This window comes from Hylaeus anthracinus, unplaced genomic scaffold (assembly GCF_026225885.1).
Source record: "Hylaeus anthracinus isolate JK02 unplaced genomic scaffold, UHH_iyHylAnth1.0_haploid 0, whole genome shotgun sequence".
NCBI lineage: Eukaryota > Metazoa > Arthropoda > Insecta > Hymenoptera > Colletidae > Hylaeus > Hylaeus anthracinus.
Genome location: NW_026533254.1, coordinates 13,057,332 through 13,070,033, shown reverse-complemented (window position 1 = coordinate 13,070,033; position 12,702 = coordinate 13,057,332). Strand labels below are relative to the sequence as shown.

The following is a 12,702-nucleotide window of genomic DNA, read 5'->3' as shown; positions in this document are numbered from 1 at the left end:
TGTCAGAGGTTTCGTTGAAGAGATATTAACGGAAAACACTGACCAATCAGAGCGCGAGGGTGCCGATGGAGCCCTCGCGGTAGCGTAGGCTACGCACTACCCGACCAATCAGAGCGCGAGAATGCCAATGGAGCGCCCGCTGATTGGTCAGTGTTCTCCGTTAATATCTCCTTAACGAAACCTCGGACAACATTTTCGCTAAGGAAAAAGTTGTTTCAAATCATCTCCCGAACCACCTCTTTCAAGCTGTTACAACATTTTCGGGACACCCTGTATACGAGATATAAAGAAAATATCAACTCTCCTCTAAAGGAGTCTCGTCATAAATTTCAGTCGAGGCAATGTCCGAAAATGTTGGCGAAAAAATAATATGTTTGTACAATACTCACGTCATTGGCGTTCAGATGCGGTCCAGAATAGCACTCCGATTCCAAATACATCTCTTCAAGTGGCTCGACGTTTCTTGAGCGATCGGGACGACTGTGGAACGAGGCTGGAAATAAAAATGAAAACGTAGTAAAACTGCGTGACCGCAAGCTTGGTTAAATTTAAGATGGCTTATCTAACATCTAAACGCGTATCGCGACGCTGCTCGGCTTTCCACCAATTCCGATTACCCTTTCGCGTTAACTCGTTGCATTCGAACCTCGAGCGTATCTAACCTCTCCAAAAATTCGTATTCTTGCACGAAATCTACTTACGCGTTAAGCACACGACACGGCAAGAAAAAACAGAAGCTATGACCGACGCGTCCCTGAAATTCATCTCCCGCGAAGAATTATGGCGGGAACACGATGAAAAAGTTCACGCGATGAAAATACGCACTGTACACAGGGTCACGCTCGCGACGCAAAAAGAACCGCAACACTTTTCTCCAGAATTTGACGTAATATACCCAAGGGCCAGAGGCGTAAATATTTACACCTCGCGAGACGCTTTGCTGTTTCATACCAACGTTCCCTTGAAGCAAAAGTACACACGACAGAAGTCACATTCGAGAAAAAGAGACTGTCGCGAGTACTGTACACAGCGTTACCGACGAAGGTTATTTACTGTCCACCAGATGGGGCGATACATGGCTCACTTCAAAGTAGACTGATGTTCGACCGTCTATCGATTTTCGAGGAAATTAATCTTTGCCGAGACCACCCCAAGTGTTGCCTCCTTTCATGACCGGCGTGACCTTTTGCGGGGCCGGGTTCAAAAATTTTATGGGACCTGAATTCGCACTCAAATCCTACACTTCAATTTTACAACGAGGAATTATTTATTACCAAATGCTATATATTTTTTGTAAGATGAATATTAAATAATAATACTTTGATGATTTTTGTTACTCCTTTCAATTTAATCATCGCTACTAAAAAAATGTCTTGCATCTCGGCAAAAATTGCTTCCATTTGTTAATGGTATCGTCATTCTGTAAAAAGTTAATCGAAATCGGTACCTTTTAATTCAGTAATTTTCGTAGACCGCGGGGCCTTTTAAAACGCGGAGCCAGGTTCCGGTGAATGCGCTGAACCTGCCTTGCTCTGGCCCTGTCTCCTTTTGTTCTTTTCGTACTAATAGTAATAGATACTTTTACATAACCACAATTCTCTAACAGTTCGATACTCACAAACTTCCAAAAAGAGTCGGATACCTTTATAGTCGAAGCAAAAGAGAAACTACATTTTATACGCATTAAACATTCATGTATAAGGCGAGTGTGTCGAGTCACCGCTAATTCGAAATACATACATGGTACTCGGCACGTACGCCATATCTGCTCTTAGAAGATGAACGATAAAAGCCAATGGCAACGAACCTAGCGAGAATATTCAATCACGCGATGTGAGCCGATCTCGTCGAGACGTTCGCAAAAGATGTAAGGGAAAGTCGCTGACATATTCGAAAACTCGAAAAGTGTCGCAAAGAAATGGTCCTCTAAGGGCGACGCCAACGGCTTTCTGTTTTGCATAAAAATGAAAGAATTATTGACTCTGGGCATCCATGTTGGTTGGACACCTTAAAGTTTTCCAAGCTTTGGAACGAGACATCGCGAAACGGTATTAAACATGTACGTCCATAGAATCACGTATTCGAGTTAATTTGTTATCTATCGATTCGTTCAACTCACTTGCCATCGCTGCGAGATCCGCCGGAAAAGAATTTTCAATTTGGCAAGCGTTATCTCGTTACGATATCTGCGTAGCTGGAGAGACACGTCGAAAACGTCATTGTCGTAGATGTGGTACGTCGCACACTCGCTCGAACGTATGTATACAAGAGGGATACACGCGTGTCGAGAATTATACGCGAGCCTCCTCGCCGGCTTCGAAAAGTAAAACGCGCGCTCGTGTATGCAGCGCCAGCGACCGAGAGAGGAACGAGAACGGGAAGATACGCGGGAACGGGATAGCGTGATAGAGCGGTAGCGTGCGCCCGTCGGAGGGACGACAACGGCGCGCATCGATTGGCGCGCTAGCCGTGACCCCCACCACGCTGCTTTCGCTTTCACCCAATGGGGCCTCACTTTCGCGCTCGCCCGCGCGCCGAGCCACGGCAGCCGGCACGCTGTCGTCGCCGGCGCTCAGTGACTGGTGCACCCTACGTGCGAGCAAGTGTTTTTCGTCGTGGACTCTGTGCACGAGAGGAAAAAGAAAAAAGAAGGAACCGGAGCCTCGGTGTGTTGTTCGTTGCGCGCGTATCGCTTCAATTATCATCTCTCCGTCTCGTCGAGTGGTGCGCGAGAAACGACTTTCGACGATCCGGGGAAATTGCGTTCGACGCTGCGCGCGCTTCGCGCCCGGTGACCCTGACATTCGAGAGAAGCACCCGGCGAGACACGTTCAGTGACGGATTCGTTCCTCGTCCTTGCTCGAGGCTGCGAGAATTCGGTGAATCTTTCGCGATCCCTCGACCGTTCCGTGCCGGGAACACAACGTGTCGATACTTTAGCTCGGGCCTACGCTGACCTTGACTCTGGTGGCCACGTAACATCGCCACCACGATAAACAGATTTTTTCGGGACGCGTGTGGATTCTCCGAGGTTTCGTGCGCAAAGTGCCCTTCGTTTCGTCCCATTTAAACGAAGCGACATCGAATGACGTTCGAACATCGCGCCATTGGATCGTCGACGAACCGCGCTTTTTCCCTCAAGTGACCGTTTCACACTCGAGGTGTCACTGTAATTCCCCGCGACATCTTGCAATACGAATCGGTCGGTGAATGGGTGTGCATGAGACGGTACAGGCGAGACGCGGGAATTGCGTGAAGATGAAGAAATAGAGAGTGTCTCACGGAACCGTTGCGCAACGAAGAATCAATTCCAATCGGTCGATCACCCGCTGCGTTTGTCGCCACAAGCCTCAGCTTGCCTGCACGAGTCGTCGCGAATTCACCCGGGAAGAGAAATCAGAGTTGGCGAGGAGGCGAACAAGAGGGCATATATACGGATCCCGTATAAATTCAGGAAAGTTATGGCACCACGGCGCCACGGAAACGGCCACGGTGGTGCATTGATGGAAAACGGGGGCGCCTGTGCCGGCATCAACGACACGATGGACAACAACAACCTGCTGGTGCAAACTCAAGTGACGTCGACGCGTTGCTGTACGCCTACCGGCGAGTGTCTCAGGGGCGACGCGTTGATTCGGCTAAACTCATTGCACGATACCGTCAAGGTTACCTGCAACAACGACAATTGCCCTGTCGGCCAGTTCATGCATCGCGAGTGCTTCGACGCCTGGGAGCAAACCGTGCTCACGTATCTGAAGAGTTGCGGACGCGCACGTAGCTGGTCCGAGCGACAACGCCATCAGAATCTCTGGACGAAAAAGGGTTACGATCTCGCGTTCAAAGCGTGCGGTTGTCGTTGCGGTCGCGGACACCTGAAGAAAGACCTGGACTGGATGCCGCCTGGAACAGGCGGGAACGCTTCTGGCAACAGGCAGGAGGAGAACGAGGCGAAGAAAAAGAAACGACGCAATCGTCAGAACAGCAGGCCCACGCTGGCCGTTTCTGCTGGCCCGCCGAGCCACGGCAATCACGTTTCGGCCAATGGTCGCGGTGCAACCGAGTTGCAGTTGATCGAATCCGGCCGCGGAAGGGCTGGTTCGCTGTCTTCCAGCACGGGATCCAGCTCCCCACCGGCTACCAGCGAGCCCAGCGTCAGCCCGCTTCATCAGCCCCAGGCCATCATGAAGAAGAAGAGCAAGGTCGATTTTTTCAGCGATCGAGCACGGTGAGACCGTAATTCTTCTTAATGCTAACAAAAAAAAAAGGCTACCTGTAGCCTCGAAAAAAGAAATATCTCGGAACGACCGGAATTTTCTATACACCTTGATATATCATAGCTTTTAGATCTAACAGAAAATGTTTAACTTAAAATTCGCATAGTGCGCTACATAAACTCAATAACAGAGTTCCATTTCCAGTAAACCTTTTAAAACTTGGTACAATTTTCGAAAAAATATCAGGTTTCTACTTTGGACAAATTTACTAAATAAATATTAACAGACCTAGAATTAGTCTTTAAAATACGATCGAGCAAAATTATTTAATTAATGAGCAACGAAGTTCTCAGTTGTCCCATATTCGGTCGGTGTTGCAATTTCTTCCGCTAATGACAAGGTACGGGAAACATCCCCCAAGTATTCACGTGCAATTTCGAGCCGACCTATATAATTTTCCATCGCGTTAAACGCCACGGAAAGATGGTAATTAATTCCTCGGGACGATAGGTGTCGGAGATACGCTGGCAGTTTCGCCAGGCAACGCCCCCGCAATTACGCGTATTACGTGCGAGCGAGCCTTTCTGGATTCGTGGTATCGGATCGGTGGTGGCCAGGGGAAAAAAACGACGACCGACTCGTTACAAACAATAATTGGCCTGACGGTCACGATACCGATGACTCTCTCTCTCTCCCTGTGAGGTCTACGTGTAGGAATAAAATTACCGCGATCCCTTATCAAATTCGTCACGTTTCTCTCCCACACGAACTCTCTCTCTCTCTCTCTCTCCTCTGGCCTCGTCGCCTTCAATGACGTCGATAAGAGAGGAGCGTTTCTATCGAATCGCACTCACCTCGGAGATAAAATTACCAACACCTAAAGGGACGTCGGTGTATCTCTGCACGTCTCACTCGGCTTGAATTCCGTTCTCAGGATAGACTGTCGTCTCGAGTTGAGGACGGTCTTGGTTCTCGAAAGAGTCGCAGGAATTAGGTAGATGGGAAAATATTAGAGAAATTTCGAGTAACGAATGAAAGAGAGACAACTTTTTGTTCGCTCTGGCTTGACTAAAAGTTGTAGCATAAATTTACGTGAATTTGGAAATTTAAATGGCCTCGAAAGATTTTTAAATGTCTCTATCTGTTCTCTATATAATTTCGACTCCTTTCGTCTTCCTAAACACCCATGTTTCGAAGAGCATTGCTCCAAGCAGTCTGCCCTTTAAAATTCTTCGTGGATTAGGGCAGTATCGAGCTCGCGAATGAAAGAACGGTGAAAATATTTGATTTCGTATTCGTCGCTCAAAGTTCTCACCCAGATCAAAGTTTTCCTCGGCTCGTCCGCGGTTCTCGAAAATTTCCTCGCCGGTACGTGTCACCGGAGGAAGACAAAGTAGGTAGACGCGAGCGAGAATATGAGAGATTGGGGGATCGCGAAGGATTTTCGATATAGAGCTTTTGTCGCGCCCTCGAAAGTGTTGCGTTAAAGTTTAGCGTGCAGGGGGTCGTTTGGCCGAGGCGGCCAGAAGGGGTGGCGAGAGAATGAACGCGTATATTCCGTATGGAAAGCACACGCTTCCGTTCCTTCTTTTATAGCGCGATTTCGAAGCTCGTATAAAGAACGAGCGAGAGAGAGACGGAGAGAGGGGAATATTTTCATTTCTTCGGGGCGACGGAGTTGTTTCGCGTTTGCGGCGTACGCGTGTACAGGCAACGGCTATAAATAATCGCGCGAGGCACGTTTCGCGAAATACTTTCGCCGGATGGTGGCCAAACGATGGGAAAAGCAGACTTCTTTGCTGGAAAAAAAGCAATACGGCGGGGCATCCTTCTAAGAATAGAGTTAAAGGGATATTTTCGCTTGACGAAATGTTCCATCGCGGAAATCAATTACTATTTTAATGGTATCGTACCTGCCTATCGTTTATATACCAGAGCTTACCCAGATATCGATAGTGTTACATGTTTACGTTACGAAGAAAAATATTCTTAGCCTTCTTTTTAAGAATACCAACGTAAAGTCGTTACTTTATTCTCGGTACACATTGCGTACTCGTATCACAGTCTTTGTCAAAACGTTTATGTATACATGGAGTTCTACTTTTACATTCGCGACCAGCAAAAGGGTTAAGGGCGTGGCGGGTAAAAAGTATAAAGTTTTTTCGGTGCGCTCGAGCGTGGCGAGGCCGGTTGAAGAAAGCAGGCGACAATTCGGCTACGCAGAAGTTTACGGATGAATTGAGCCTGTAACGCGACACCGCGGCACCGGCTCTTGACTCTTTCAAATGCCGCGCGCGTCTGTAACTCTGATCTAAATCGTAGATAGTTAACGCCGGCTTCCAGGCTCTTTTTTTCGGGACACTTTGATGCTCCCGGTTATGAAAGAAAAAAAGATGAAACTCTGTCGAGCTGTCGCGGCTTTGTGGCGCCGGCACCCGTGAGTGGATCACTGTAGAAACCGCAGCATGCTAGGATTCTCCGAACAAGGTGTAGAGAAAAATGAAATAACGAGTCAGAGGTTGGGATGACTCGTATCACGTTGAATCATATTTTACCAATTGCGCGAGATATTTTTAGAAAAAAAATTTACGTTTCTCGAGGATGAAACTCGGGCTCGAACTATTCGAATAGGTTCAATTTACGCAGCTCGATTTATAAAAAGAGCACTTTCTACGGGCTACCTTTTTAATTCAGTCAAAGTCGAATAATTTTCATTTGATAAAGAAAAGGGAGAGTAAAGTTTTTCACGAAGAACCAGGATCGAAGGAAAAGTAGCTTTCATATATTTTTCCAAAGTCTATAGAGGAAAGCTACTTGGAGGTTAGACGTATCGATCGAAGGAAATTGAGTCGCGACCCAATATATTGTTTCGGGGCTGTAATGGCGGTATAAAAAGGGGTCGAGAAGGACGAGGAAAAGTCAATTGTCCCGGTCACATATCGTGGTAAAGGAACTCTCTAGACGCGCGTTTCGTAGGACATGAATGAACGCAGGGGTTCGTTTTCATGGAAGCCTCGTAGATCGAAGTATAGGTGACCGTGTTGTGTGTCGTATAGGTTGTCTCTAGAGCTACGTTTAAAGAGCAAGGAGAAGACGAAGGGCGACGAACACAACGATTACGATGGCGCCCCACCCATAGTACGCGCACTCCGTGTAATCCTATATTTAGATCCAGTCTTGGAACCTGTCCTATTTCTGTTTATTTTCCACCGGTTCGACGGGGCCAGTCCCTACTGAAATCGTCCCTCACCATCGAACTATACGTAACACACGTGTAGACGAATGTTACGCGATCTTTTATTTTGGTCCCGATCTCGTTACTGGCGAATTCCTATCTCGGCGCCCCTGTTCCTTCCTTTAACCTACGCGATTACGAAACCGTCGTCTCGATGGCACTCGGTATTTCTCGTGCGTGACGTCATCGTTCAGGCCTCCAAATCGAAGCATCGAAGTAAAATAGTTTTTCGTCTTACTGCCCTATATTTGAATCGGTCGAGTATTAGTCCAGCTCGAAGTTTTGTTCATCCGTGTGCTTAGAATAAATTCTTTCTTATCATCAGCGTCGGCACGATAATTTTGTGGCAATTTCTGCGCGTGGTTCACGCGCACCGAAGTGCGGAGCGGGCGAGTTTTAGGCCTCTCTCCTCCGAGACGTAAGAGCGTTAGTGTGAGTCGGATAAAGTGGTTGAAATGACGATAGTGTGCGCGGAGGAATAGAGGCGGAGAAAGAACGAGAAGAAAGAGAGGGTGCTCGTAGCCTTGACCGTGGCCACCAGCTCAGGGCCAGCGGGCGAAGAGAGGAGCTTGACGCTCTAGCAGCCTCCAAGGCCAACTGCATGGAATCACGCCACTGCGATGCATTTAAACGACTCGAACGCCGGGAATGTTGCTAAAAAGCCCTTCACGGGCTTTTCGTTCCCGCGACGCCGAAACGAACCGCCATTTCTTCGGATCGCCGAAATATACACTTTCGTTCCGCACCGTTAAACTCTACGATTGTTACGATACTCGTTGCTCTGTTATCATTCGATACATTTTTATATGCCTTTTCTGAAGTGTTTCGATCTGTATTCGAACTCTAGTTTTTGATTCTTCAAGTACTCTTACTTAGTTGGCTGAGATAGAAACTTCAAAAGTTACCTTTCAGATCTTGTCGTGAATTGTTGGATTATGTGTAATAAAATAATCGTTTGACGCGGTGAAATTTGAATTTCAATATACTTTAGAATATATTATCTCACGAGGAAGTAACATCCGTACTCTACGAAGTTTTGGAAAGCTGACCTGGATGGAATGGTCCAGTCACAGGGACCAAACCAGGATTAGTTATAGAACAAAGACATGATGTATTAATCACGTGCCAGTTCGTCCGGAGTGTTTTTATACATGTACATCTTTCCCGTGTCCCGCGTATCAGGTTACGATTGATTTTTGTCAGTCGTATGTTCCACCACGAATCGTTAAACATATTCTAGTTTGTATTGGACTAGATTCCCCACCTCTATCGTTCCGATGTCGATGATGATCCTGTTCACGCGACATGTGATTACGTGGTTGAAACTGGTTGTGGTGGGAAAAATAAGACGAGTGTAAATTACGGGGTTTGGTTATATATAAATGTTGAGGACAGCCGGAGAAAAAGATAAGCCGGAACCTACTAACTGGTTGATTCAGGTTTGCAAAAAATGCGACGTCGATCCGCGGATATACGTTGCTGGTCAAAACGATAGCGTAGACCAAACAATAATTATTTGAAACCTGCTGTCGATTGTAAATTTATCATTTTATATCGTACTTGGTATTAATTTTTTCTGACTTACTGTTAATGACAACAAACTGTACTTTTTTAAGGGGTAATTTAAAGATCAATCTACATTAACGAACAACGCGCCTGAAAGTAATAAAGATTGCTCAACAAGATTAATCCTTTCTGGACGACGACTTTTTCGGTCGCGATTTTTCCGTGGCGACTGAGAGTCGCTTCTCGTCCGCAAATAGTTAACATTTCGTCGGAATAATTTCTTCTTCGAAATGATAGTTTTGTTCCATCGAAAGCAGTTTTCCTTAAATTCTGTCGACTCTCCTAGCGAACTACGGGCGCGCTTCTCGCTATATTTCGTGACCTAACAGTGCAGTCGATGGTCAGGACGAACAGCAGAGCACACACGAGGTCGTAAAATTTCCACGAGCGTTTCCATTGTCCCCGGTGGTCTCCACCCATCGCGTCGTGACGCATTCCCCGGCGGCCCTTTCGCGGCGTTCAATTAAAAGGCGGAGGTTCCGAACGATGCATTATCCCTGGGATCTTGAGATCGATCGATGATAATAAAAAGACCGTCTCCAGAAAAGAATTACTCGACGTGGAACAGTATCCGATTACAAATTCCGAATAGGTTGTCGGGGGAATGCTCCGACAGGAAATTGGGTGTGTCGCGATGAACTACCCCCTTCCTCGGTGCCATTTCACCAGACATTTCTCTTCCAGCAACGTTTCCCGATGGAATGGACCACTCTCTGGTTTTTAAAACCGAAACGTATCTTGTATTTTATAGGACTTTTCGTATACTCGGCCTCATTTTAAGTCTGAACGCGATGAAAGTTTCGCAAATCGCTTCCGCATAGCGTAGAAAGTTACCCCACGAAAATTAACACTTTGAGAAACGGTGTCTTAGGGAGGTGATTCGAATTTATAGGCACAGACATTTTGGCGCCGCAACGCGAGCCATAAATTCCACTTTCATCGAAGTGCGACGAACCAAGGGTTTGTCCCCCGCGCGTTACTCGCGTTTTAACCAAAAATAAATTACGCTTGGAAAGCACAGTGGCGTGTCCCGCCGACCGTTCCTTACGAGAGCCCTCTCCTTCTCTCTCGAGTTCGTGTTCCTCCGATATCGTCGTTCGTATCGAATTATATCCGCGGAGGGAGGAGCCCAGTCCTCATTCGTTGCCGTTTTACGAGCTCGTTAGGGTGTTCTTTCGGTATGTATTACGGTAGGGTTGCCATCCCTGGATCACAATAAAAGGATACACATTCTTTAAAACAGTGGTTCCCAAAATTTGCTCAGAGCTGACACCATCGAGATGAAGCAATAAGCTCGTCAAATATTACTTTTACTCGAATGTTTCATCGAGGTCCGAGATCAAAGGAAATAAAGTTCGTGTTAGAACTATCGCTCCGGGGCTTCTCGCGAAGGGTTCAAAGGGTCTGACGTGCCCAATCGTCGAGAAAGCGTGCAATGGTAAATAAGGGATGCGATGGGAGCTAATGGGAATCAATCTTCGGGTAAAATCGTAATTAAAAACCGCCGTGGAACCCCAGGGATGGCTTAAAGACACGCTAGAATTTCGTAGATGCTGGAGATACGAAGATTTAGATGTGTCCCGATTGGCTATGAATGCATAGATCCTCCTTTCGGGATATATGGGGGAACCAGGAGAGTATGGCACTCGACGGAAGAATTATTGAATTTCCGGGGAGAGGCGGTGAAATTCCGCGCGCGCTTTCGAGTTTAATTCGGAGTTCGAGCCAGCATTGTTCAAACGTGGGGAAACGTTTCGAGGAAAATATCACGAATTCTTTCGAATATTTCGGTCCCTATATGGGGGGGGGAAACATGCTCGGTTCGAATAACTTCGAGATTTTTTTTTTTATACTTCATCGAGGTTCGAGCTTCCTCTTCGTGCACCTGCAAACGAATTCCACGCTGGACGATCTTGGGTTGCGGAGTTCCTCGAGATCGACGCGTGTCTAAGTTTACGACCGATAACGATAACGACGCGGTGTATATTTCGTTCCCGGGGATCTAGTTCGTAGCTGTGTCAGGTAAACGGAAATCGCAGGGAGAGAAAGGGTTGCGTTTCCAGTGGAAACGAACGCTGTTGGCTCGATACACGCTTACGCGGGGTTTGTGTTATAACAATCAAATTGAAATAAGATCGAAGCATGGAACGAATGAAAATGATGACGTAATCTTCGGCTTATTTTGATCAAATAAGGCGAAATATACATATTACGATTCATCGTTGGGATTTTAGAAAGTAGTCCAGTCAGGCGAACGAGGGTTTATACGATTATCATAATCGTCCGGATCGATTTCATTTTCGAGTCCCGTCAATTTGGGAAACTTTGAACGGTGTTATTATTGAATCGCGCAGCGGATTGCCCTCGTACGCCATGCAAACGCGTAAACGAGGCAAATTGTAGCCTGCGCTTGTCAAATTATACTCGCACGATCGCGCTTAATCGCACGATAATTGCAAACCGAAGGCAAATCTACGAATTACGGTCTCTCGACTCGCCCTCGTACAAAACTCTTTATTTCTTAATTATGCGTACGCGTATGTTTGTGTTCTCTTTAAATTCCATTCCATTAGCCGTCTATTCCACTAGAATTGTTGCTATCCGAAACTGAAACGCAAACAACGAGAATCATTCCCGATACGATTCGTAAAAGGAATGTATTTTTGGTTATCGACTCGATTAACCTCGACTCTGGTGGCACAGGTTGCAGATTCAGTAATCACTTTCGAAATAAATAACTCAGTGACGACGATATATATATATATATATATATATAATAATCGAGTCAAAATGTCAGGGTTAGCGGGCGTGCGCGTTCAGTATACCGGAAACAACAACGCGACAACCCGTGCGAGACTTCGACCAGACGAGACCAGTTTTCTACGCGTGAAATTTACGATTGCGATCTGCGTGAAAGATACCAGGTGATAAATATTCAAAAAGGTGCTCATTGCTAGCCGAACGAATCGATATTTCGATAGGCGACTCTGTATTCGAGAGACGACGACTTTGGCAATTCATCGCGCAACGTTCACGCGGTAGCAGTCCAGGCATTCTAAACTAAAATACACACGGCCGTTTTATCAAGCTTATTTTTAGACATACCGGTTTCAATTGATTGGATCAATTTTTACGCCGAGTCGTTTTCAATTGGCGTTGTTCCCCCACACTCTTTCGTTATTATTGTCGATAGAAGATGTTTCATGGATGACACGTGCGGAGTAGGTGTGCAGAGACGATTATTTATGGGGGATGCAGGGTGGCGGTGCGCCTACAGCATGTCGGAAGCGGTCTCGTCTGCGGTGAGGAACATTTGTTAGGAAAAATCGCGAAGTAATGGTGGCGATACACCAGGAGAAAGGGGGTCCCTGAGAGTAAGGATGGGTTTCGGGAATTGACCCTGAACCCCGACCCTTGGAACGGACCGCCCCAAGGATATCTTAAAGACGACGGGGCGAGATGTTGCCTCTTCTCGACGAGAGAGCCTTTCGACCGTTCGTGGCGCGTGTTTCTCTTTTTGAAAGGTGAAAGTCTTTCTTAATTAAATTCCCTTCGAGGGGGATAAACCAACCCCTGGCCTACGAATCCGAGAGAATTTTCGCGTTGGCTCATGTTTTCTTTTATTCCAACGCAGGAGACATTCTGTGGCTGGAACGAGGGTTACACTTATTAAAAAAATCAGTGTGG

General features: G+C 46.6%; 1 protein-coding gene across 1 annotated transcript in view; it reads left to right on the top strand.

The window, feature by feature from the left end:
- LOC128891218 (headcase protein) overlaps window positions 1-12,702 on the top strand; it is a 167,784-nt gene that overhangs the window by 6,444 nt on the left and 148,638 nt on the right. Inside the window, exons 2-3 of the mRNA XM_054150568.1 lie at window positions 2,195-2,256; window positions 2,349-4,225. Of these exons, the coding sequence (XP_054006543.1) occupies window positions 3,462-4,225 (764 nt within the window). The 5' untranslated portion in view covers window positions 2,195-2,256; window positions 2,349-3,461. The remainder of the gene's footprint in view (window positions 1-2,194; window positions 2,257-2,348; window positions 4,226-12,702) is intronic.